Source organism: Hemitrygon akajei, chromosome 8, assembly GCF_048418815.1.
Source record: "Hemitrygon akajei chromosome 8, sHemAka1.3, whole genome shotgun sequence".
Lineage (NCBI taxonomy): Eukaryota > Metazoa > Chordata > Chondrichthyes > Myliobatiformes > Dasyatidae > Hemitrygon > Hemitrygon akajei.
The window spans coordinates 141,956,743-141,983,958 of NC_133131.1; the positions used below are offsets into that span (position 1 = coordinate 141,956,743).

A 27,216-nucleotide genomic window follows, 5' to 3' on the forward strand; every position below is an offset into this window, starting at 1 on the left:
ACTCAATTGCTGTGTAACACTCGCTTCGGCTAGCAGCTTAATATAGGGGATGATAGGCCCCTGGCCCGACCAAACTTGAAATCTCATTTGGGTGGTTGTTGCGCGATATGTCCCATTACATATCAGTACACAAAATGCGATTAAATGATTCAGCATTATAATTCTTAATTTGACTATATGGTTAGTAAGGAAAACAAAAAAAGAAAAAGGGCCTATTCTCGTGAAACAGTCTAAGGCGCAACATTGGACGTCATTAATAAGGCCGTTCATCTGCTGTTAACCTCCTCTGAACGTCGCGCTGACCTTTGGACCCTCGCTCCAAGTCCACTCCATCCGAGGTCTACCAACTCTCTCCATTTGTGTCTTCTCTCCTCATCTCCCCCCAGCCAAAGACCGTGAATTCCCGGCTCCCAGACACACAAGAAAGAACAACATCCCGCTCATTGGCTAACATGCTCCGTTATCTCTAGTCATAACCCAAACATTGCTGCAACAGAGAAACCATTACCTCAGTAGTGGAACATTACAGAGAAGCCATTACATTAGCAGTGAAACCTTACATCATGTTACCTTCTCCCCTCACAAAATTTAGTCATGTCCTCATGATGTTGAGATAATTTGCCAACCCTTCCTGCAAAACAAAGTCCAATCCAGTTGCACAAGGCAGTGATATAGCTCCCCAAAACGGTAGGGGTCACACTCAGTGGGAGAAGGGCCGAGAGTCTCTTCCTCAATCAATGGGGAGTTAGTGAAAGGCAGCATATATCACATATCCATGTCCTCATCCTCCGAATCAGTATCCCTCTCAGGGATGGAGGCTGGCCTAACATCACCTGCAGTCGCCCCATGTTTCCGCAGAGTCCTCTTACTAGGTGTCGGCTCCAAGCTGGGCTCTGGGTCTACCTGCACCTCTTGTCCCAGGAGTAGTAGGTGGTTCCGATGGACAATCTTGACAGACCCATTTCCATCCTCTGGTTTCACCGAGAAAACTGGTAGGTTTGGTATTTGACTCTCCACCACATAGGGCTTAGCCTCCCAGCAATACACCAACTTCTGTTTCCCAGGTAGCCCCAAATTCCTTACGAGGACCCGGCCTCCTGGCAGGAGTTGGGAGAACCTCACCTTTTGATCGTACCTCCTCTTATTTCCTTGATTCTGCTTGGCAACCATGAGCCCAGCTAGTTCATAAGCCCTTTTCAGCCTCTTCTCATATCAGAAACATACTTCTGGTAAGTCTTTGGGGGTAAGTCACCCTCGGCACTTCCAAAACAAAGGTCAATGGGCAACCTCGCCTTGCGCCCAAACATCAAATAATATGGCGAGTACCCAAGTAGCTTCATTTCGTGTACAGTTGTAACTGTGAACCAGATGCCCAATATGTTGACTCCAGTTGCTCTTTTTGCTGATCTCCAGGGTCCCGAGCATGTCTAGCAAGGTCCAATTAAACCTCACTGGCTGGGGATCACCCTGCGGGTGATAGGGCATGGTCTTCGACTTCTCAACTCCAAGCATGCCCAGTAACTCATGGATGAGTCTGCTCTTGAAATCAGAAGCTCCCAAATGATCCACTGCTCGATCTTGCCCCTCCTTTCCCTCTGCCTTCATGGTGCTGGCAAACTGACACAAACTGGGCAGGAACGCTCTCCCACTCCTCATCCCTGTCCAGTCCTTCATGTACCCGTCGACACAAAGCATCAGCATCAATGTTTCTGCTTCCCGGCCAGTACTTCAGGCTGAACTCACAGGCAGACAACACCGCCAACCACCGTTGGCCTGTGGCATCCAGTTTTGCTGAGGTCAGGATATAAGTTAGGGGGCTGTTGTCCGTCCTCAACTCAAACTTAGCCCCATAGAGGTAGTTACTCAGCTTATCCACCACCGGCCATTTCAATGCCAGAAATTCCAACTTGTGTGTGGGATAGTTTTACTTGGAGGGCGACAGACTCAGGCTGACAAACACAATAGGCCTCAACCCAGTGCACTGATCCTGATACAGGACACCCCCTGAACCAGGGGTGTCAAACTACCGGCCCGTGGGCCAGATGCAGCCTGTGAAGGGGTCCAATCTAGTCCGCGGGAAGATTTGGGGAAAAAAAAGTATACTCACAACCATCTATTATGTATCTGTACGGCAGCCATACAATAGGCGACAGTTAACCACCCGCTGTGCATAAGCACCTACTACCCTGCAATGAAGACCACTAGGGCCCCACTTACATTGTCAGACACAATATAAACACACAGAGTACTCAGGTAAGTGACAACTGTAGCAAGGCTGAGACTGTTTGCTGCTGTGGTTCAAAATGTTTTCCAAGAAAAGTTGACATCGAAGGTCAGATATTCAATAATAATTGGAAAGATCGTTTTTTCTTCTGAGGTCAATGGAAAACCTGTGTCTCTGATATGTTCGCAACAAGTGGCTATGGCAAAAGAGTACAATAACAAACGACACTATGAGACGTCACATGGAGAAAAATATGACAAGTAAGCAGGATGACTCAGAACGCAAAATTTAAACGAGCTTGAAGCAGCTCTGAAAAAACAATAATTAGTATTCACCAAAAGTTGAGAGACTCATGTTGGAGCTGTCAAGTCCGTTATATTATTGCCAACAAAATAGCTGTTGTGTCAAAGCCATACTCAGAGGAGGAATTCATCAAAGCATGCAGGGGCTGAGCTGGTGTGCCTTGAGAAGAGATAGGCATTTGTAAATATGATCACTTCAATAAAAATTAGAGGCTAACTGTGTTCATTGTCTGAGTTTGATTGCTGGAAGCAGGCTAATAACAATTAGGTGCAGTTGTGTAGCCTACATTTACAATTTGTTTCGTTAGGTCTACATTTGTGTCTGCTAATGTTCAATTTCAAATTGTTTATTAATGGAAAGGGTGTGGCTCCCAAAACAATCTTAGACAAAATAGCATCGTTTTTTCTCTCTCTCATCACAACTTTCTTATAACCTACAACTGTAAATTAATACCAATCATAAAAATAGTGCTTGCTAGGCAGTCTTCTTCATAAGAAATGAAATTCATAAAGTGAAACACTTTGTAGTTTTAGCAAACCGACACGAGAGCAGGTTGAAAAACGAAGGCAACGAAAGCTGTGGGAGTGCGCGCGTGCACAACTGATCTGGCCCACATGAAGTTGCATTTTGCCCAATCCGGCACGTGACCTAAAATGAGTTTAACACCCCTGTTCTAAATCCTCTCAGCTGGCATTCGTGTGCAGTACATATGGTAATCAGGGGTCTTTAAAAGTCAGCACCGGTGCCTGGGTCAGCAGCTCCTTCAGCAAATGAAAGGCCTCTTCACATTTTGCATCCCACCTCAGTCCAAAGGGCTAAGATACTCTCCACCTTCCTGTCCTTTTCTCCCCCATCCCTTTCTTCCTCAAGGGAGGGTAACCACACAGAAGCTGATTCAACAGGTGACTCACTTTCACGTAGCCTTTCACGAACCTCTGATAGTAACCACAGAACCCGAGGAACGAGCGCAGAGCACTCACAGTCTGGAGTCTTGGCCAAGTGGTGACCGCCTCTATCTTAGCTGGATCTGTAGCTACTCCATCACATAACTACTCCGGGACCTGATGGTCTGCATCCCAGGGTACTTAAAGACGTGGCTCTAGAAATCGTGGACACATTGGTAATCATTTTCCAATGTTCTATAGATTCAGGAACAGTTCCTGCTGATTGGAGGGTGGCTAATGTTGTCCCACTTTTCAAGAAAGGAGGCAGAGAGAAAACAGGGAATTATAGACCGGTTAGCCTGACGTCAGTGGTGGGAAAGATGCTGGAGTCAATTATAAAAGAGGAAATTTCGACACATTTGGATAGCAGTAGAAGGATCAGTCCAAGTCAGCATGGATTTATGAAGGGAAAATCATGCTTGACTAATCTTCTGGAGTTTTTTGAGGATGTAACTATGAAAATGGACAAGGGAGAGCCAGTGGATGTAGTGTACCTAGACTTCCAGAAAGCTTTTGATAAAAGTCCCACATAGGAGATTAGTGGGCAAAATCAGGGCACATGGTATTGGGGGCAGAGTACTGACATGGATTGAAAATTGGCTGGCTGACAGGAAACAAAGAGTAGTGATTAACGGGTCCCTTTCGGGATGGCAGGCTGTGACCAGTGGGGTACCACAAGGTTCGGTGCTGGGACTGCAGCTGTTTACAACATACATTAATGATTTAGATGAAGGGATTAAAAGTAACATTAGCAAATTTGCTGATGACACAAAGCGGGGTGGCAGTGTGAAATGTCAGGAGGATGTTATGAGAATGCAGGGTGACTTGGACAAGTTGGGTGAGTGGGCAAATGTATGGCAGATGCAGTTTAATGTGGATAAGTGTGAGGTTATCCACTTTGGTGGCAAGAACAGGAAGGCAGATTACTATCTAAATGGAGTCAAGTTAGGAAAAGGTGTTCTTGTACATCAGTCAATGAAAGCAAGCATGCAGGTACAGCAGGCAGTGAAGAAAGCTAATGGCATGCTGGCTTTTATAACAAGAGAAATTGAGTATCGGAGTAAAGAGGTCCTTCTGCAGCTGTACAGGGCCCTGGTGAGACCCCACCTGGAGTATTGTGTGCAGTTTTGGTCTCCAAATTTGAGGAAGGACATTCTTGCTATTGAGGGAGTGCAGCGTAGGTTCACAAGGTTAATTCCCGGAATGGTGGGACTGTCATATGTTGAAAGATTGGAGCGACTGGGCTTGTATACACTGGAATTTAGAAGGATGAGAGGGGATCTGATTGAAACATATAAGATTATTAAGGGATTGGACACACTGGAGGCAGGAAGCATGTTCCCGCTGATGGGTGAGTCCAGAACTAGGACGCCACAGTTTAAGAATAAGGGGTAGGCCATTTAGAACAGAGATGTGGAAAAACTTTTTCACCCAGAGAGTGGTGGATACGTGGAATGTTCTGCCCCAGAAGGCAGTGGAGGCCAAGTCTCTGGATGCATTCAGGAGAGAGTTAGATAGAGCTCTTACAGATAGCGGGGTCAAGGGATATGGGGAGAGGGCAGGAACAGGGTACTGATTGTGTATGATCAGCCATGATCACAGTGAATGGCGGTGCTGGCTAGAAGGGCTGAATGGCCTACTCCTGCACCTACAGTCTATTGTCTATAAGACTATGTGCCCAACATAGCTAAAAGACATTTGGCAGAACTAGCACTTGTCCAGGGGAAGTTTTAACCCTTCAGCTTTCAGGCAGCCCAGCACCTTCAGCGGCCTCGTTTCAAGTTCTTCTAAGGTGGATGCAAACACTGAGGTCATCCAGATATACCAATACCTCAAGCAAGTTCATATCCCTCACCGTCTTCTCCATGACCCGCTGGAAAGTTGCAAGGGCACCCGATATGCCCTGGGGCATCCTTTCGAATGGGAAAAATCATATATGATTTTATAATATAATAAAATATAAATGTCGTCTTCTCTTTGTTGACCTCACTCATGGGGATCTGGTAGTCCAGCACACTGAACCACTTCATACCACTCAGGCAGGCCAACGCATCTTCAGTCCTCGGGACCGTACACTGGTCAGGGATGGTGCGCCTGTTCAGAATCCTATAGTCCACACACATCTGTACCTTCCCATTCTTCTTTCGGGCTGTTACTACTGGGGACACATAAGGGTTTCGGGGACTTGGTGACGTTCCCAGCTTCCTTTAACTTCCACAAATGCTGCTGAACGTTCTCCACCTCTGCAGGGGCCAGCCTCCGCAATCACTCTCTAACGGGGTGTCCTTGATCACTCAGATAGGGTGACGAGTGCTCTTGGAACAACCCACATCAAACTCATCAGTGGAAAACACCTTCCAACTTCAATATCTTCTCTACCAACCTCCTCTTCCAACCCGTAGGAACCGGTGAGTCCCCAAAGTTGAATGATGCAGCAGTCAAAGTTTTCCAATAGTTTCTCCCTAGCGTGTCTCACAGGGACACTAGACATTACCGTCACCAGGAACAAATGCGTCAGGGGCATCCCCGACTTGAAGGTGACCTCCCTCTTCGTAGTGTTCCTGACAATTACTGCCATGCTACCTGCCTGTACCACTGAGGGCTTCTGCAATTCAGGCCTCACCAGTACCCCAGCAGGAAATCCCGACTCACCCTCGTGGTCTTCCAGAGCATCCACTAAGAGGGCCTTGCCTTCAGGCACTCTGAGAAATTTGTGTGTCCCCATCACTCTCACTGCTTCCCCAGGCCATACCGCCATTGGTTTCGACTGGGGAAAGTCCCTAGTCTAAATCTGGTATCCAGCCTAATGCAAACACGCACTTCCTCAAAAGCAGCTTGAAACACCGGGTGCACGGACAATGTTCCCAGAAAATTCTTGCCAGCCTTCTCTTTGCAGGCCCCCATGAGCCTCCTCACAAGAGGGGTGTTGGTCCCCACTAGAAATGAAATGCCACCCTTCTTAACAGGGTCAGGACAAACCAGCACCAATGTATCAAGGACCTCAGACACTCCCACATTGGGCTCCGAGAGCTCCAACTTCACTGACAAATAACCATTGTATGGATAATCACTAGCACTAAGCCCCCAGATCTCCAGTGCCCTGAATGGGGTGTTATGAACCCGTTTCAACACCGGGGACGGTATATGAAGTACTGGGAATCTGTGTGTTATGAACCCCAGTTTCAACACCTGGGACCGTGTGTGATGTACTGGGAATCTGTGTGTTATGAACCCCAGTTTCAACACCTGGGACGGTATGTGATGTACTGGGAACCTGTGTTTTATGAACCCCAGTTTCAACAGCTGGGAGAGTATGTGATGTACTGGGAATCTGCGTGTTATGAACCCTAGTTTCAACACCGGGGACCGTGTGTGATGTACTGGGAATCTGTGTTTTATGAACACCAGTTTCAACACCGGGGACCGTGTGTGATGTACTGGGAATCTGTGTGTTATGAACCCCAGTTTCAACACCTGGGACGGTATGTGATGTACTGGGAATCTGTGTGTTATGAACCCTAGTTTCAACAGCTGGGACCGTGTGTGATGTACTGGGAATCTGCGTGTTATGAACCCCAGTTTCAACACCGGGGACCGTGTGTGATGTACTGGGAATCTGTGTTTTATGAACACCAGTTTCAACACCGGGGACCGTGTGTGATGTACTGGGAATCTGTGTGTTATGAACCCCAGTTTCAACACCTGGGACGGTATGTGATGTACTGGGAATCTGTGTGTTATGAACCCCAGTTTCAACACCGGGGACCGTGTGTGATGTACTGGGAATCTGTGTGTTATGAACACCAGTTTCAACACCTGGAACCGTGTGTGATGTACTGGGAATCTGTGAGTTATGAACACCAGTTTCAACACCGGGGACCATGTGTGATGTACTGGGAATCTGTGTGTTATGAACCCCAGTTTCAACAGCTGGGACCGTGTGTGATGTACTGGGAATCTGTGTGTTATGAACCCCAGTTTCAACAGCTGGGACGATATGTGATGTACTGGGAATCTGCGTGTTATGAACCCCAGTTTCAACAGCTGGGACCGTGTGTGATGTACTGGGAATCTGTGTGTTATGAACCCCAGTTTCAACAGCTGGGACCGTGTGTGATGTACTGGGAATCTGTGTGTTATGAACCCCAGTTTCAACACCTGGGACGGTATGTGATGTACTGGGAATCTGTGTTTTATGAACACCAGTTTCAACACCGGGGACCGTGTGTGATGTACTGGGAATCTGCGTGTTATGAACCCTAGTTTCAACACCTGGGACCGTGTGTGATGTACTGGGAATCTGTGTGTTATGAACCCCAGTTTCAACACCTGGGACCGTGTGTGATGTACTGGGAATCTGTGTTTTATGAACCCGAGTTTCAACACCTGGGACCGTGTGTGATGTACTGGGAATCTGTGTGTTATGAACCCCAGTTTCAACACCTGGGACGGTATGTGATGTACTGGGAATCTGCGTGTTATGAACCCCAGTTTCAACAGCTGGGACGGTATGTGATGTACTGGGAATCTGTGTTTTATGAACACCAGTTTCAACACCTGGGACGGTATGTGATGTACTGGGAATCTGTGTGTTATGAACCCCAGTTTCAACAGCTGGGACCGTGTGTGATGTACTGGGAATCTGCGTGTTATGAACCCGAGTTTCAACAGCTGGGACCGTGTGTGATGTACTGGGAATCTGTGTGTTATGAACCCCAGTTTCAACAGCTGGGACGATATGTGATGTACTGGGAATCTGCGTGTTATGAACCCCAGTTTCAACAGCTGGGACCGTGTGTGATGTACTGGGAATCTGTGTGTTATGAACCCCAGTTTCAACAGCTGGGACCGTGTGTGATGTACTGGGAATCTGCGTGTTATGAACACTAGTTTCAACACCTGGGACCGTGTGTGATGTACTGGGAATCTGTGTGTTATGAACCCCAGTTTCAACACCTGGGACGGTATGTGATGTACTGGGAATCTGTGTGTTATGAACCCCAGTTTCAACAGCTGGGACGGTGTTTGATGTACTGGGAATCTGTGTGTTATGAACCCCAGTTTCAACAGCTGGGACCGTGTGTGATGTACTGGGAATCTGTGTTTTATGAACCCGAGTTTCAACAGCTGGGACCGTGTGTGATGTACTGGGAATCTGTGTGTTATGAACCCCAGTTTCAACACCTGGGACCGTGTGTGATGTACTGGGAATCTGTGTGTTATGAACCCCAGTTTCAACACCTGGGACGGTATGTGATGTACTGGGAATCTGCGTGTTATGAACCCCAGTTTCAACAGCTGGGACGGTATGTGATGTACTGGGAATCTGTGTGTTATGAACCCCAGTTTCAACACCTGGGACGGTATGTAATGTACTGGAAATCTGCGTGTTATGAACCCCAGTTTCAACAGCTGGGACCGTGTGTGATGTACTGGGAATCTGTGTGTTATGAACCCCAGTTTCAACACCTGGGACGGTATGTGATGTACTGGGAATCTGTGTTTTATGAACACCAGTTTCAACACCGGGGACCGTGTGTGATGTACTGGGAATCTGCGTGTTATGAACCCCAGTTTCAACACCTGGGACGGTATGTGATGTACTGGGAATCTGTGTGTTATGAACCCCAGTTTCAACAGCTGGGACGGTGTTTGATGTACTGGGAATCTGCGTGTTATGAACACCAGTTTCAACACCTGGGACGGTATGTGATGTACTGGGAATCTGTGTGTTATGAACACTAGTTTCAACAGCTGGGACCGTGTGTGATGTACTGGGAATCTGCGTGTTATGAACCCCAGTTTCAACACCGGGGACCGTGTGTGATGTACTGGGAATCTGTGTTTTATGAACCCCAGTTTCCACACCTGGGACCGTGTGTGATGTACTGGGAATCTGTGTGTTATGAACCCGAGTTTCAACACCTGGGACCGTGTGTGATGTACTGGGAATCTGTGTGTTTTGAACCCCAGTTTCAACACCTGGGACGGTATGTGATGTACTGGGAATCTGCGTGTTATGAACCCCAGTTTCAACACCGGGGACCGTGTGTGATGTACTGGGAATCTGTGTGTTATGAACCCCAGTTTCAACACCTGGGACGGTATGTGATGTACTGGGAATCTGTGTGTTATGAACCCCAGTTTCAACACCTGGGACGGTATGTGATGTACTGGGAATCTGTGTTTTATGAACACCAGTTTCAACAGCTGGGACCGTGTGTGATGTACTGGGAATCTGTGTTTTATGAACCCGAGTTTCAACACCTGGGACCGTGTGTGATGTACTGGGAATCTGTGTGTTATGAACCCCAGTTTCAACACCTGGGACGGTATGTGATGTACTGGGAATCTGCGTGTTATGAACCCCAGTTTCAACACCGGGGACCGTGTGTGATGTACTGGGAATCTGTGTTTTATGAACCCGAGTTTCAACACCTGGGACCGTGTGTGATGTACTGGGAATCTGTGTGTTATGAACCCGAGTTTCAACACCTGGGACCGTGTGTGATGCACTGGGAATCTGTGTGTTATGAACCCCAGTTTCAACACCTGGGACGGTATGTGATGTACTGGGAATCTGCGTGTTATGAACCCCAGTTTCAACACCTGGGACGGTATGTGATGTACTGGGAATCTGCGTGTTATGAACCCCAGTTTCAACACCTGGGACGGTATGTGATGTACTGGGAATCTGCGTGTTATGAACCCCAATTTCAACACCTGGGACCGTGTGTGATATACTGGGAATCTGCGTGTTATGAACCCCAGTTTCAACACCGGGGACCGTGTGTGATGTACTGGGAATCTGTGTGTTATGAACCCCAGTTTCAACACCTGGGCTGGTATGTGATGTACTGGGAATCTGTGTTTTATGAACCCCAGTTTCAACACCTGGGACGGTACGTGATGTACTGGGAATCTGTGACTTTGTTACGTGTAATGTCACGTGATGACCTACCCCAAGAGTATAAAAGGAGCAGCAAGATCACTCCAGGGAGACACACTTTGAGAGAGACACAATTTGGTGGAGACACACTTTGAGAGAGACACTCTTTGGGAGAGACCCACTTTGCTGGAGAGCCATTGTGTTTGGAAAGCAGGGTCGTTAGTGAGAGTGAAGTGTGCAAGCTTCAATCGAACCCAAAAGGGAGTGTGTAGTCGATAGCACTGTGCATTTCAGAGGCGACTGACATTTCGTAATCCAAACATGGATTTTTGGCACCCACTTTGGTGACCCCTGCAAAGTCTCAGGTGTGTGGTGACCAGTCCTGGAAAAGGGACTTCTCAAGTCAGTTACATGGTGAAATTCTCACTTTTTGTGGACTCTTCGAAACAGACTGCATTGTGAACTCACTTCCAATGTAAAGGTACGGTGGCTGCTTTGTGAGATCAGCGTTCAAGAGGTACTGTGTGTCTGCTGAATCGCCTTCAGAAAGGTACGGTGGCCGTTTTGGCGTATCTCTGCGAGACTTGCTTCTTCACTGTATTTTGAATCTCCGTCTTCAAGATCATCACTTCGCTACACTTTGAAACTAAAAGTTTCTCCACTCAATTACCCCGTGAATCCTTGAAACTTTCCGAACTGACATTCTGAGACTGTGCTCCAATAAGACTCTTAAGAATTGTTTCTAAGTTTAACCGTTTGGGAGCTATAGACATAGCGCTGTTAACTTCGTTTTAAGTTAGTCGCTTGTTTCATTTTCCATGTTTCTGCTTGAGTGTTAATAAATTCTGTTGTTTTCCGATAATATCCTGACTCTGTTCGACATCTACTATTGCTGCTTCCATGTAACAGGGGTCAAGGGTAAATGCTTTAGATATCGGTTGTAAAATGAACAGTACAACAACGTGACCTATGACCCGGTGTCGAGTAAGGCTTTAGCATAAATGCCCTCTATCCATAGCGACACACTGGAGCATGGTCCCTCTAAGCCTTCAGGAATAGGGCCTTTCACTTTCAGGGGTTCCTTGGTATATTGCTGGGAATGCGTTTCCCAAGAGACACCTGGCTGATCCCTCACTGGGTCTCCACTAAGTTTTCCCAACGACTCCCTCTGCTTAGGTACCCAGGGGCTCATTCTTCTTCTGGCGTAACACCTGCTGCCAGCAGCCCTCCGTGTTGTTCGTCCCCTTGGGGAATCTGCCTCCCACCCCCGTCAGCTTCATCATATGGGGGGGGGGGGGGTCACACCCCCTGATAACAGTCGACATATCTCTGCCACAATCTCCTCTACCGCTCCCTGGGACAGGCTATCCGTGGTCACTTCACCATAGGGGACCACTACTGAGGACTGTACCCTGCTGTCGGAGGTCTCCCGCGCCTCCAATGCATTCTTCTCTTTCCGTACCTCTCTGATCAGCTCAACAAAAGATGGAGGGGGGCGCATCTTACGAGACTGCCGGAGACCACAAGCAATCAAGTCATGGGACTGGGCGCCTGATCCACCTCAGCCACCTGAATGACCCTCTGCGCTGCAAGCTCCCTCTCTAGCTGAAAGATAAAAGCAGAGAACTTCTCCCCCTTCTCCTGATGCATGTTCTGAAACCCCACCATGAGTTCCATTGGGCTTCCTGTCAGGCCAAAAGCATTGTCCAGTGCTTGCATGTAATTGACAGCTGTTGCTGCGGGATACTTTAACCTGGTGGCTCTCACAATGTCAGTGGCCCGCTTTTCTCTGTCGCTTTTCATCATCAGAGCACTGCCACTCATCTAACAACTGAGAGGTCCGCTCCACCCAAGTCCCATACACCCCCTCCCCTTTAGGGGTGGGTGTAATTCCAGAAAATAGGCAGAGTCTACCATAGCTGGGACTTTGAACCTGATTTTTCCATTTATTCGCCAGAGAGGTAAGGGCGGATACTAACTCAGAATTTTCACTCTTCACCGGGGGACATGGACTAATTAGACATTCCAAATCTGACCACTCCTTCCCCTCACTCCTCAGTAACGACAGAACCCTGTCTTTTAAATCTCCAACCCTAGCTACTGCTACGACAGCGCTGATCTGCGTTACAACGAGAGGTGCGGCCACTATTTCATCAAACCTCCACCTACAATCTCAATTTTACAGTACTTAACAGGCGAATTAACAATTCATCTGGAGTACGACTATCTACCCCACAGGTTCAATGCTCAGGGTAATCACACAGCATCCAACGGAATCAATTCCGAACGTAGCCCCCACAATTGTAACTCTCGCTTCGGCTAGCAGCTTAATATAGGAGATTGCAGCCTCCTGCCTGACCAAACTCAAGAAATCTCATTTGGGTAGATGCTGCACGATCTGTCCCGTTACAAATCAGTACCACGAAATAACAAACAGTACACAATATGCAATTAAACGATTGAGCTTTATAATTCTTACTCTGACTATATGGTTCGTAAAGAAACCGGAAAAAGAAAAAGGGCCCATTCTCATGAAATAGTCTAAGGCATAATGCTGGAGCTCACTGATAAGACCGTTTGTCTACCATCGACGTCCTCCGATTGTCACTGACCTTTGAATCCTCGCTCCAAGTCCACTCTGTCCGAGGTCTACCAACTCTCTCCATTCGCTTCTTTTCTCCTCATCTCTCCCCGGCCAAAGACTGCAAATTCCCGGCTCCCAGACACACAAGAAACAACAACAACAACCCACTCATTGGCTACCATGCCCCATTATCTCTAGTCATAACTCAAACATTGCTGCTACAGAGAAACCATTATCTCAGCAGCGGAACATTACAGGGAAGCCATTACGTTGGTAGTGAAACCTTACAACATGTTACAGCTGTAATAAAAGAAAGTGGTAATGTCCAAGATCCCAACTTTCTGCTCTTATGACTGAAATCTTAGGGCACCATTTTGAAAAGGTTCCAGGGTATGATCTCCAGGGGGTATAGTGAATATTCAGTCACCAGTTGACATCCTAAAAATGAACTATCCATTCACTCTTCCAAGAGCAATAGGGTTTAATGCTGACCTTAGGCGCTGTCTGTGTCCATGAGGTACTTATGCAATATAAGAAATGCAAGAGAACACTTAAAAAGGAAATCAAAAGGGCTAAAAGAAGGCATGAAGATGCTCTAGCAGACAATGTAAAAGAGAATCCTGGTGGATTCTATAGATATGTTAAGAGCAATAGGATTGTAAGGGACAAAATTGGTCGTCTGGAAGATCAGAATGGTAATTCTATGTGTGGAGCCAAAAGAGATGAGAGGTGGTCTTATATAGATTTTTTGCATCTTTATTACAAATTACAGAAGAGGTGTTTGCTGTCTGTGTTTGCAGAAATGCAGCCCCAAACCACAGGGAGCCTCAACGTGCTTCACTGATGGCTGCAGACACTCATCCATGTGGCACTCACCAACTCTTCTCCTGACAAACTGCCTCTTGCTTGAACCAAAGATTTCAAAAATTCCAGAGCACTCGCTATCAAAAAGCCATTCCTCTAAAGTGGTAACAAATCCAAGAGGGTCACCTTTGCTCAAAAATACAAGGACTGTGGTGCTGAACAATGGCAAGAATTGCCCTGGATTGATGTCAAAATTTGAATCTTTACATTTCACTATTTTTAAAGCATCTTTGTTTAACAGTATTTTTTTGTATGTGGCTAAGACCTCTGCACAATTCTGTACCACCTTAAGATTTACTTTCTTGCAGGCATTTACAGGAAAAAATGAAATAGAATTTTATGTAAAATTAAACAAACAAACATGTAAAATGCTGAATAAACTCAGCAGGTCAGGCAGCATCTACGTCAAGGTTACAGGCTAAGACCCTTTTTCAGGACTGGAAAGGAAAAGGGAAGAAGCCAGAGTAAGAAAATGGGGGAGTGCAAGAAATACAAGCTAGAAGGTGATAGATGAAGCCAGGTGGGTAGGACTGTGTTTATAAACAGACAAACACTGGCAAAACAATGTGTAAATTTAAAAAAAGCACTGAGAACATGATTTGTAAAGAGTGGTTGAAAGTGAGTTGTCAGTCCAAGAATCAGTTCAGAGTGGTGGTTATTCAAATTATCCACACTTCCTCAGGAGCCTGATGGTTGTAGGGTAATAAATGCTCCTTGAACCTGGTAATGTGGGACTTCAAGCTCCTATTCTTCCTGCTTAATGTAATAGTGAGAAGAGGGCATTGCCTGGATGGTGGGGGTCTCTGATGATGGATGCTGCTTTCCTGTAACAGCACTTCATGAAATTGTGCTCAGTGGAATACAGGGCTTTGCCTGTGATGGAATGGGCTGTATTCACCACTTCAGTAGCTTTTCCATTCCTGGGCACTGGTGTTTCCATACCAGCCCTTGATGCAATTAGGATACTTTCCATTGTGCATCTACAGAAATTTGTCAAAGCTTTTGGTTACAAGCTAAACCTATGCTAACTTCTAAGCAAAAAGGAGGCACTATTGTGCCTTCTTTGTAATGACACTTAAGTGCTGGTCATAAGACAGATCCTCTAACACCAAAGAATTTAAAGTTACTGACCCTCTCCATTTATTTCCCCTCACGAGGACTGGATCATGTATTTGCCTCCTGTAATCTATAATGACCTCTTTGGTTTTGCCAATGTTGAATGAAAGATTGTTGTTGTGGCACCACTCAACCAGATTTTCGTCCTCCCTACTATATGCCAGTTTGTCATCACCTTTGATTCAGCCAACATCAATAGAGTCATCAGCAAACTTAAATATCGCATTGGAGTTGTACTTAGACACATAATAAGTATAAAGTGGGTACAGCAGTGTGTTAAGCATATAGCTTTGTGGTGCACCTGAGCTGATGGTGGGGTACGGTGATGTTGTTGACAACCCATACTAACTACAATCTGCAACTGAGGAAATAGAATATCCAGTTGCTCAGGTTTGGAGCTTACTGATGAGTTAACAGGATGATAGTACTGAATGCAGAGCTGTAATCAATGAAAAGCAACCTGGCATATGCATCTTCCCAAGGTTGAGATGTTCCCAAGGTGACTGAAGAGAAAATGAAATGGCATCTGCTGTTAACCTTTGTAAAGGGGGGGATGTTGGAATGGATCCAGATCATTCCATAGACAGGAGTCATGACCAACCACTCGAAGCACTTCATCAAGGTGGACTACTTAACTTTCATACTAATACATTTCATACAATGCATTAATGAATCTGTCACTAACTGTGAAGCATAAATTCAATCTAAGGCTTTGCATGCAAGGAAACAAATATACATCTAATCTAACCTTACAAAATGCATGTACTTGTGACTTACGTCGTGATTTCTTTAAATCTTTATTATTTTTATCTTTATCCTGCTTTTCAATGACCGGAGACTCTGGCATATCATCTTCATCAGATTCTGTCTGTAATGAAATTACTTGTGAGATCTAAATTAATATACAATTTTCTTGAACAGTTTACCAGTGAAAAGCAAGCAAATTAAGTAAACAAAAATATCGAAAGCAAAATGCTCCAACTTAAATACGCACCTGACTACTAATAGTCTCTTCAAGAGCTTTATACCATTCATTGATGAGATTATCATTATCCAACTGAATCAGTAACTCTGTTCCTTGGCGTGTTCTGAGCTGGAAAATGTTAATTTTTTTCCTCATTAGTGAAACATATAATCTTAACATTTGCATTTTAGTAGAGCAACCTTTCTAGAATTACTTAAGTTTGGAGCTTTAACAATTTACTGTACACAAATACTACTACACTGGACAACAAAGATTTTGCTTCCTGAATACTTTTGCATACATGTTATGGACTGTTGGGCTGTTGATCATGAAAATCACCATTTAATTTCCTTATCATGCACCATTTTAAAAAAATCACCTATATTTGTTATATCAATTCATAATTCCAGCCCACAATGTAAGCTGAAAAGTCTACTATCTTGTCAAGGCATGTCTGGGCAGGCTTAGGCAGGGCAGACGCTGCATGGCAGGACATATTTTAGAATGGCTATAAATTTCCATGAAGGATTTCAATTTTTGAGACAGGTGTTCTCCAGAGTAACTAATGCCAAGATTAAGAAATTCATTTTTATTGGTCCACAAATCAAACTGGTCATCAATGAAAGGCAATTTGAAGAACTTCTAGTGGGTCTGGAGAAAATAGCATGGAAGGCACTCAAGGATGTTATTGAAAATTTTCTTGGCAACTACAGAACACTAAACTACATGCAGCTGTTGACAACATGCTTCAAGCATACTAAACCATTAGGTGAAAAGGAGACGGAGTTAAGATGGTGCTAAACTGTGACTCCTTTGCTTGCATCTTCCGAAACAGCTCTATTTCCATCTTTAATATCTTTATTTTTCCCTTTCAGGGTTCTTTTGAAGACTCTGACCTGGAGTTACACGCCGACTTTGGTTCTTTGCGGTAATGGGACCCATTCTCAGGGTTCAGGACTGGCCATTGTTCGGCACGCCAAGGGGTAGGCCCAAGAGGTGGCCTATGTTTGGAAGCCTAAGATCTCGGGGCTCTGGAGACGGGTGGATCAAGGGTCGGTGTCATGGCAGGAGACTCGTGTGTTGTCAGGGAGGCCGGAAAATCTTAACGTTGTGGGCCCGAAGACCCGAGATCTTTGCGCACAGAGCTCATAAAAAGTGACAAAATGGAATTTTTAATATTGTAAACCAGTGGGTTGCTGTTATGTCTCCCGCTCGCTGTGAAAATGAGGGACACCTCCCTCTCCCTAATTAGGGAGAATGAGAGAACCTGTGGGTTGCTGAATGCCAGATGAATAGCAATAGTTTTTGGGGTAACTGCAAGGTTTGTGCCTTTGCTATCACTTAAGCTCAAGTTTGTGCTCGGTAGCAGGTATGCTTTTTGTTTTGCCGGGAGGGGAGGGGGGATTGTTGCTCGCCGCCGCTTACACATGGGGGGGGGAGCTGATGGGGGAATTTGGGGTTCTCACGTTTAACTGTTGTTCATTCTTTGGGGCACTTCTCTGTTTTCGTGGATGTTTCGTGAAGAAAAAGCATTTCAAGATGTATAGTGTATATATTTCCCTGACATTAAATTGAACCTTTGAAACATGTCACTAAAGAGTCATTTTCTGCATTCCCATTTACACTTTTTCCCTGCAAATCCTGGTGCTGGCAGTGACAAGCATGACCAGGACATTACAGTCATCGAGAAATGGTATCAGGGCAACAGAAATCCATCGATATTGGATGATTATTGATGGGACACTTAATCAAGAAGCCCCAGACACTAAGTACAAATGAAAATCATCACCAAAATATCTTTAGCTTAGTTGAACTATTGCAAAACATCAGCTCTTCTATGCAATTAAACATATTATATTCAATAAAAGTTAATTTCTTATTTCTCCAAATTCCTACATGATACGAGTAGTCTGAAATTATATTTGTGTTCCGCTTCTAGCAGTCTATCATAAACAAAAAAATTCTGAGGAAGCAACACTTTCAAAAAAATTTGTTGTCCAGTGCTATTAATACATCTACAAAGTTTGATAGTACTTACATATTAAAAATATGCAAAGTTACTCTTAATACATTTCAGAAGTGAAAGCATTACTTAAACTCAATTAAAAAGAAATTAACAATAGATTCCTCTGGTGGCTAGGAGGATGCCTCCTGCTCTTTTGGTTGGCATGTTGGTGTGAAGAGCACATCCCCAGGAATACAGATGAGTTGATCAGCAAAGCATAATTGGATACGTTGAGTAAGATTTTACACCCCTATATTTAGTACAGATGAAAATTCCTCCTTTTCCAGTAAACCTCCAGATTCAGATATCCCATTCTTCAAACACGTAATTGTCAAAAGAAGCAAAATTAACTTTGCTATCTAAGTTTTAACTTAAAAATTAAATTGTTTTCTATTTCACGTTCTTGTACACAAATACAGATTATGGAAATGGAAACAGAAGGCTACTTTTAATCTTGGGCTTTCATTGATACAAACATGAAAAAAAAACTTTCTACCGAAACTACAAAGTGGAATTGCAGCTTCAGTAAAAACTACAGCATGGAATACCCTGACACTATTTAGCCTTACTATTTCCAATTTTCTTTCAAAGGAACCAACCAATCTTGTGGCCCTTGCTGTGATAAATGCCAAAGATAATACACATAATTTAGGATTACAAAACAGATAACACTCCTGTATGGAGATGATATGTCAAAATTATTTTTGAACTCCACCAGAAAATATGTTAAAATCTACTAATTTGATAATGTCCCTGTATGGATTTGGTAGGTGGCCTATGTTATCAATTATTAAGCTTGATTTATTCTATCCCAAATGAAAGGAACACTATCTTTGTTTAATTCTTGTCTCCCATTTCATACATTAGTTTTGCCAAAATTTAATCTGTGAATGATGCTCAAGGGGAAATTACTTCACATAGAACCATAGGCCAAGAGTCAAAACTTGTTCAAATATTCAAAGTCTGATTACAACTGAGATCAAAGATGAAAGGTGGGGGAATTAAAGCATATGACTACTGCAGTGAAGCTGTGACAAAATAAAAACCAGCATTGTACAAAACACTAAATTATTTACCTCAATAACGTTCTTCTTACTCGATTTATCTTTTGAAGCCCATTCAATTGCAGCCCCCTTTAAATCCACAGTGAACTCGGGTTTAGATTGTGTGTTACCAAATTTCTGAAAAAAATCAAAAATTAAAATTTACTGAGATAACTAAAAAACAATTAAATCATATATAGGCTCCTTTTTCAGCAATTTTAGCCATGTTATTTCCAAAATTATTGGTCTCTTCATAAGTATTCTTTACATTGGTCACTTTCAAATTGGGAAGGATATATAAAAATAATTATTGTCTAGTTCCAATTGGCCTTGAGGTTATGGTGAGTAGCCACATTTTTGAACCACTGCAGTCTTTTTTAGTGATGTTATTCCCATTATGCTGCTATGTTGGGAATTCTGTAACATGGACTCAGTAACCATAAGTGACTAATCTTCATTTCCATATAGGTATAATGGGCAGCCTGAGGGGAACACACAGTTGACAATGTTCCCATGTATCTGAAGCGCTAGTCCTTCTTGCTGTGAGGTTGCAGGCTTGGCTGGTATAGTCAGAGTAACTTGGGCAAGGACAATGCACCTTGTAGAAGGCAAAACATACTTGCTCGTTGGAAAGCAATGAACACTGAGGTTGGTGTGTGGCATACTCATTAAGTGGACTGCTTTATATAAGTGATGTTTAGCTTCAATGGTATTATTGGAACTGCACTCATCTAGGCAAATGCCAAATATTCCATCATGCTATTCCATTATGCTTTGTAGACGGTAAAGGCTTTGAGGTGATGAGGTGATTCAGTCACAAGATTCTCAGATTGATTCAGTCACAAGATTCATCTGCTCTTTATGCTAGAGTAATTACAGATTGATAATCATACAGCACTGAAGTAGACCCTTTGGCCCACCATATACAAGCTGCTTATGAGATACTTATTTATACAAATCCTAGTTACCTGCACACTACCTGTAGCTCTCCATACATTGACAATTCATGCGATTAAATATTAAATATTGTAGGAGTATCTATTCATCACTTGTTCAGGCAGGGCATCCAGATTCCAGCAAAGCTGGGAAGATTATTTTTCAGATCTCTTCTAAATCTTTTACCCCTTATTCTAAATTTCTGCCTTCCAGTTTTAGATAGCTGGGTTATGGTGAAAAATTTCCTGGTCTACACTATTTATTTCCCTCATAATTTCATATACCTTTGTCAGGTCATGCGCAACTTCCTGCAATTCAAGGAAAATAAACCCAACCTATCCAGTCGCTCCTCATAACTTAAACATATCTACCCCAGGTGCATTTTGATGAATCTTCTCTGCATGCTCTCCATTACGTGGCTGCTCCCAGTTGAATTTCTGGTCGTAGGTAACCACTGCATGTAAACGGTGAGGAACTTGATGATGATGATAATAACAACAATAGGTAAGTGGTTCAATTCATTCCTATGTGTGTATAATATCTGTGAGTTCTGTGCCAAAAATGTTATTTCTCATTTATCACCCATTACCTGAATGCCTATATCTTGCTTCATCAGCTGAGGAACTGCAAGTGGAACTTAACATTTTGCATTCATCAGTGAACATTCCCCATTTCTGACCTTGTAATGAAAAGAAGGTCATTGATAAAGCAGCTGAAAATGGCTGCATCTAGAACACAAACCTGAAGAACTATTGCAGTGATGTCCTTGGCTAGGGTGATTAATAACCTTCTGTGCAACACGTACACTGGAACATTTTTCCTTTACATCCCCAGAAGTTTAAGAGGCTCACTTCAGAATTAGATCAGATATCACTGACATAATACACGAAATTTATTCTTTTGTGATAATACAGCACAGGAACAGGCTCTTCAGCCCACAAGCTTGTGTCAAAGTAATCAAATAATTAACTAATTAAGCCCCTTCTTCCGACACAATGTCTATATCCTTCCATTTCTTGCACATTCATGAGCCCATTCAAGGGCCTCTGATAAACATCTTATCTAGGCAGCATGCTGGTAAGCCTGGTCTGCACCCTCCCCAAGGACTTAACATCTTTCCTATGGGGGGGGGGGGGGGGGTGACCAGAACTGAGTGCCATACTCCAGATATGGCTTGTCTAGAATTTTATAATTGGGCATATTTAAAGCTGAGGTTGATAGTTTCTTGATTTTTAAGGATATCAAAGGTTTTAGGGAGAAGGTCAGAGAATGGGGTTGAGTGGAAAAATAAATCAGCCATGATCGAATAATGGAGCAAACTTGATGGGCTGAGTGGCCTAACTCTGCTCCTGTGTCTAATGGTCTTATAAATCTCCAAATAGAGTGGCAAGAAAAAGTTTGTGACGCCTTTACAATTACCTGGTTTTCTGCATTAATTACTCATAAAATATGGTATGATCATCTAAGTCACAAACACAATCTGCCTAAACTAATAACACACAAACAATTGTACTTCTTCTCGTCAGTACTAAGTACATCATTTAAACAATCACCGCCTTAGTTCAAAAAGTACGTGAACTTTTGGGGTAATGCCTTCAACAAATGCTATTTGCAGTCAGGTGTTCCAATCAATGAGGTGAGATTGGAGATGTGGGTTATAGAGGTGCCCTGCCCTATAAAAAAGACACACAAAGTCAGGTTACTGACAGAACCTATTCTTCTCAAGAAAGATCTGTTTATGTGCACCATGACTCAATCAAAATAACTTCCAGAGGACCTTAGAAGAATAATTGTAGAGATACACAAGCTGGAAAAGGCTGAAAAAAAGTATTTCTAAAGACTTGCGTGTTCACTGGTTCAAAGAAAGAGAAAATGTCTACAAATGGAGGAAATTCAGAACTGTTAGTATTCTCCCTAGGAGTGGGCATCCTGCAAAGATCATTCCAAGAGCACAAAGAGCAATGCTGAAGGAGGTGAAAAAGAACCCAAGGGTAACAGCAAAAGACGTGCAGAAATGTCTAGAACTTGCTCGAGTCTCTGTTCATGCGTCCACCATAAGAAAAACACTGAACAAGAATGGTGCTCATGGAAGGACACCACAGAGGAATTCAATGCTCTCCAAAAAAAAAATGTTGCTGCACATCTCAAGTTTGCAAAAGATCACCTGGATGTTCTACAACACTTCTGGGACAATGTTCTGTGGACAGATGAGACAGATGTTGAATTTTTTGGCAGAAATGTACACGGCTGTGTTTGAAGGTAAAAGGGCACTGTACTCATCCCAACTGTGAAGCATGGTGCAGGAAGCATTTTGTTTTGGGGCTGCTTTGCTGCCTCAGGACCTGGACAGCTTGCAATCATTGAGCGAACAATGAATTCAAAATTGCATCACGACATTTCACACAAGAATGTCGGGGTAGTGGTCCATCACCTTAAGCTAACTGAAGTTGAATGCAACAAGACAATGATCTGAAACACAAGACTAAATCAACAACAGAATGATTTAAAAAGAAACTTAGTGTTTTGGGATGGCCAAGTCAGAGTCCAAACCTTAACCCATTTGAGATGTTGTGGCATGATCTGAAGAGGGCTGTTCATGCAAGGTATCTCAGAAATACTGATGCACTGACATGAAAAGTCAAATTGTGTGTTATTAGTTTAGGTAGATTGTGTTTGTTGATTATTGTTACTTAGATGAAGATCAGACCACATTTTATGAGTAATTAATGCAGAAAACCAGGTAATTGCAAAGAGTTCTCAAACTTTTTCTTTCAACTGTAACTTCCTGACTCTTAACTGATTTTCTGACTAACACAAGCAAGTACGCCATCTGCCTTCCTTACCACCCTAGCCACTTTCAGTGAGCTATGGATTTGGACCACAAGACCCATTTACTTATCAACACTTAAGGGTCTTGCCATAAACAATTTTGATCTCCCAAAGTGCTGCTTTGGATTTCTAGCATCTGCAGATTTTGTCATGAATGTAGTCCTGGTTATCCTGTCGCTTTTGCTGTTTGTATACAATGCTTTGTGATTTTCTTTAACCCTACTTGCCAATTTCTTTTCAAAGCCCCTTCTGGCTCTACTAATTTCGTTCTCCTAATAGAAAGCCTCATTATGAGAACAGATGCAGTGGGGACTGAGGAACTGAGAATAGGGAATAGCATTTTTTTACAAGTGACTGGGTGGGAAGTGTAGGCAAAGTAGTTGTGAGAGTCAGTAGGAGAGGAGTGACAGTGATGGACCAAGTTAATTTGAGGGTGGCGGTGGGGGGGGGGGGGCAGAAACAAAGTTGATGAAATTGACGAGCTCAGCATAAGTAGGTCGGTGCTGGAAACAGCAACAATGCAGTCCTCAATGTAATGCGCAAAGACTTGGGGAGAGTTACCAGTTCAGGCTTAGAACATGGAATAGATGACTAAAAGGCCAGGATGCTGCCGTTTCAGTGATGCTTTGCTTGGAAGTCTTTTGAGGTCATCTACTGTACCTCGTGTTCCACGTGCAGCCTCAAATTAAGAAGACCCAGCTGAAATTGATGGGGCATTTCATTGAGTGCTTTTGCTCTGTCCACCACAAAAGGCCAGTCACCACATGGAGGCAAGAATTTGCATTCAACCTCTGTTATGGCCATTATATCAAAGTTCAATGTACTGAGGTTGCTCTATGCTCATAACCCTCACCTTCGATACTCCTATCTTTAAAATACCCACACTTCAACTTGTACATCTCATTGTGCCATTACCTTGCTTCTGCCTGCTCTTCCTGGTCATGATATCCACCTTCCTCTCTATCGCATCACTTTCTAACCTGATGCTCTGGTCACCTAACCATCCTGAGTCACACAAATGAATATTCTGGCCAGGATATTGTTCCTCTTCAGTTAAGGTGGAATCTGTTCCTCCTGATCCTGCCCCATGAGAGGTTCCAATGATGTAAGAACCTGAAGCTCTGTCCCCCTGCACCAGTTCCTCATCCAAGCATTGATCTGTTTTATATTTCTATTTCTACCTTGAGTAGCATGTGGTACTGGGAATAATCCTAAGTTTAGTACATTCAAGGTCCTGCTTTTCAGTCACATACCCAACTTCTTATACTCACTGCACATGATCTCTTCCTCAATCTACCCATGTCAATGTGCACCACAACCTTTGGCTGCTCACCCTGCCCTTTGAATATATTCTGCAGTCACTGAGACATCATCAACCCAGGAGACAACACACGATCTGGCATCTCTTTTGCATCCAAAGAATCACCTTTTTGATCCCCCTAACTAATGAGCCTCCTATCTCTCTTATTTACCTTTCCCTGCTAAGTCTCAGAGCTGGCCATATTGCCACTGACCTAGCTGCAGTTGTTCTATCTTGATAAGTCATCCCCTTTAACAGTATCCAAATGTTGCCCAAAGGAATAGCCACAGGAAGGCCCTGCACTGTCTGGCTCTTCTGCTTCTCTTGTGGTCACCCAACTATCTGCACCTGTACCTTAGGTGTGACCACCATACAAAAATTTTTCTATAATGCTCTCTGCATCCTGGATAATCATGAGCACACTGAACTCCAACTCCAATTGCTTCACATGTCAGTCAGCAGCTAAAGCACTTTCTATGGTGAAATAAACAGGTCACTGGCAGCCTCCAGAATCTCCCACATCCTACTGGAGAAGCACACAGCACAAGAGAAAATGAATATGATATGACAGCCATTATAGAGGTATGGTTATAAGAAAATCAACAAAATTTCACTTTTAAGGAAGGACAATTTAGAAGGAAAAAGTGCAAGGTAATGTTGTTTAGAAGAGATGAAATATGTACAATCAAATCTTGTGAAATGCTTTGATGTGGTAAAAGGGGAAAAACAGAAGCTAAAGAAGTCACTGGTAGGAGTAGTGTACAGGACTTCAAACAATTCAACACTTTAGGATAGGATACAAACAAATAAAAACAGTATGCAAAAACAGCAGCACAATGGAAGATTTATTCTTCAGATAGATTTGGTTAAATCAAATTGGAAAAGGTTAGTAAAAATGGTTTCAGGACAGTTTCCTCGAACAATGTTTTATCGAGCCAACCAAGAACTAGGATCTTATCATGAATAATGTGGCAGGTTTAAATAAACAGCCTTAAGAGTAAAAGATCCTCTTGAAAGGTAGTGATCACAGCATCACAGATTTTTTTTTAAAAATTCAGTTTAAAAGCAAGAAACCTAGGATGGAAATAACAATGCTTAACTTTAAATCAAGGGAATTACTATGGAATGTTGGTAGAAATAAAACAGAAAATGCTGGAAATACTCAGCACTTCAGGCTGGATCTGTGGGAAGAGAAACAAGGGTAGAATTGGTTATAGTGGACTGAGCAGACAAATTCGCAGATAACAGTTTGCAAACACAGCAAAAACACAGGAAGGTATTTCATTCAAGAAAATCTCAGTAAGGAGTAGATTTTAAGAAAGGGGTGAATCAAGAAAAACTAACCAAGGAAACATGGTTGGGAAGATATTGGGAGTCTATTATTAAGGATAAGGTTTCGTGGTACTTGGAGACTATGATACAGTAGACCAAAGTCAGCATTGCTTCCTTAAAGGGAAATCTTGCCTGACAAACCTGTGGAATTATTTGAGGAAATAACAGGCTGGATAAACAAAGGAGAATCAGTAGATATTGTTTACTTGGATTTTGAAAAGGCAGGAAAGATACTAGCATGGATACAAACTTGGCAAGAGGCAAAGACTAGTAATATTCCACAGGCGTTGATATTGGGGCTGCTTCATTTCATGTTACATGCCAATGACTTGGATGATGGAATTGATGGCTAGGTGGCCAAGTTTGCAGACAATACAAAGATAGGTGAAGGGGCGGGTAATGTTGAGGGAGACAGCAGAATGACTTAAGACAGATTGGGAGAATGGGGAAAGAAGTGGCAGCTGGAATATAATGTAGGTAAGCGTATGTTCATTCACTTTGGTAGAAGGGATAAAAGCATAGACTATTTACTAAACAGGAGAAAATTCAAAAATCAGAGGTGCAAAGGGACTTGGGAGTCCTTGTGCAGTATTCTCTAAAGGTTAACTTGCAGGTTGAGTTGGTAGCAAGGAAGATAAATGTAATGTTAGCATTCATTTCGAAAGGATGAGAATATAAAAGCAAGGATGTGATGCTGAGGCTTTATGAGGCATTGATTAGACTGGACTTGGAGTACTGTGAGCAGTTATGGGCCCCTTATCTAAAAAGAATGTGCTGACATTGGAGAGGATCCAGAGAATGTTTACCAGAATGATTCTGGGAATAAAGGGGTTAATGTGTGAGAAGCCTTTGATGGCTCTATGCCTGTATTTGCTGGAGTTTAGAAAAGTTAAGGAGAATCTCATTGAAACCTACTGAATATTGAAAGCATGATGTGGAGAGCATGTTTCCTATAGTGGGTGATTCTAGGACCAGAGGGCCCAGCCTCAAAATAGAGAGATGCCCATTTAGAATAGAGATGAAGAGACATTTCTTTAGCCAAAGGGTGGTGAATCTGTGGAACTCATTGCCACTGACAGCTGGGGTATTTAAAGCTGAGGTTAATAGATTCTTTGTTAGTCAGGGGTCGAAAGGTTATGGGGAGATGGTAGGAGAATGGGGTTGAGAGGGATAATAAGTCAGCCATGATGGAATAGCGGACCAGAACTGATGGGCTGAGTGGCTCAATTCTGCTTCTATGTCTTATGGAAATAAAGGAACTTCTTAAATTGAAAGAGAAAATTTAATAAACTGCAAAAGATTGGTATAAATTCAGATTTCCACAGAGGTCAAAGAAAAAGATTTTAAATATTAAATCAACTGCAAAGGCAAAGTAGCAAAAAAAAACTCTTACTGGCTACTTTTGTATTTCTTATGACTATAAAAAGACATGTCCAATGAACATGGAACATTTAGAATAAGGCTGGGGAATACTTATGGGGAACAAGAAAATGACAGAGGAGTTAAGCAGGTATTTTGTATTAGAATTTAGGATAAAGACATCCTATTAAAGCTAGAAAGGAATTTAATAACGTTAGTATCACTGGAGGAACACCTTTTGGTTAAAACTGATAAGTTCCTTGGCCTGGATAGCTTGCATTCTAGAATTCTTAAAGTTGTAGCCACTAAGATAGTGAATCTATTAGTCATGAACTTCAAAACTCATTATATTCTGGAGAAGTACTAGAGGACTGGAAAAATGCAAATGGAACAGCCCTAATCAGAAAGGAAGCAAATTAAAATATGCTTAACCACAGACTGATTTGTCTAATAACTATTACTGTAAGGAAGATACAGTACTCCATTTGGAAAATCAATCTAATGGCAAATCATCTGACAAAATT

The 27,216-nt window shown here is 43.2% G+C and overlaps 1 protein-coding gene across 2 annotated transcripts in view; it reads right to left on the minus strand.

Moving 5' to 3' along the window:
• The window catches only part of arhgap12b (Rho GTPase activating protein 12b), a 202,842-nt gene that overhangs the window by 20,379 nt on the left and 155,247 nt on the right, over positions 1–27,216 (minus strand). For both annotated transcript variants that reach the window (XM_073054787.1, XM_073054788.1), the window contains 3 exons: positions 18,970–19,074; positions 15,919–16,017; positions 15,702–15,792 (listed from right to left, as the gene is read on the minus strand). In XM_073054787.1, coding sequence (XP_072910888.1) covers positions 15,702–15,792; positions 15,919–16,017; positions 18,970–19,074 — 295 coding nt within the window. The remainder of the gene's footprint in view (positions 1–15,701; positions 15,793–15,918; positions 16,018–18,969; positions 19,075–27,216) is intronic.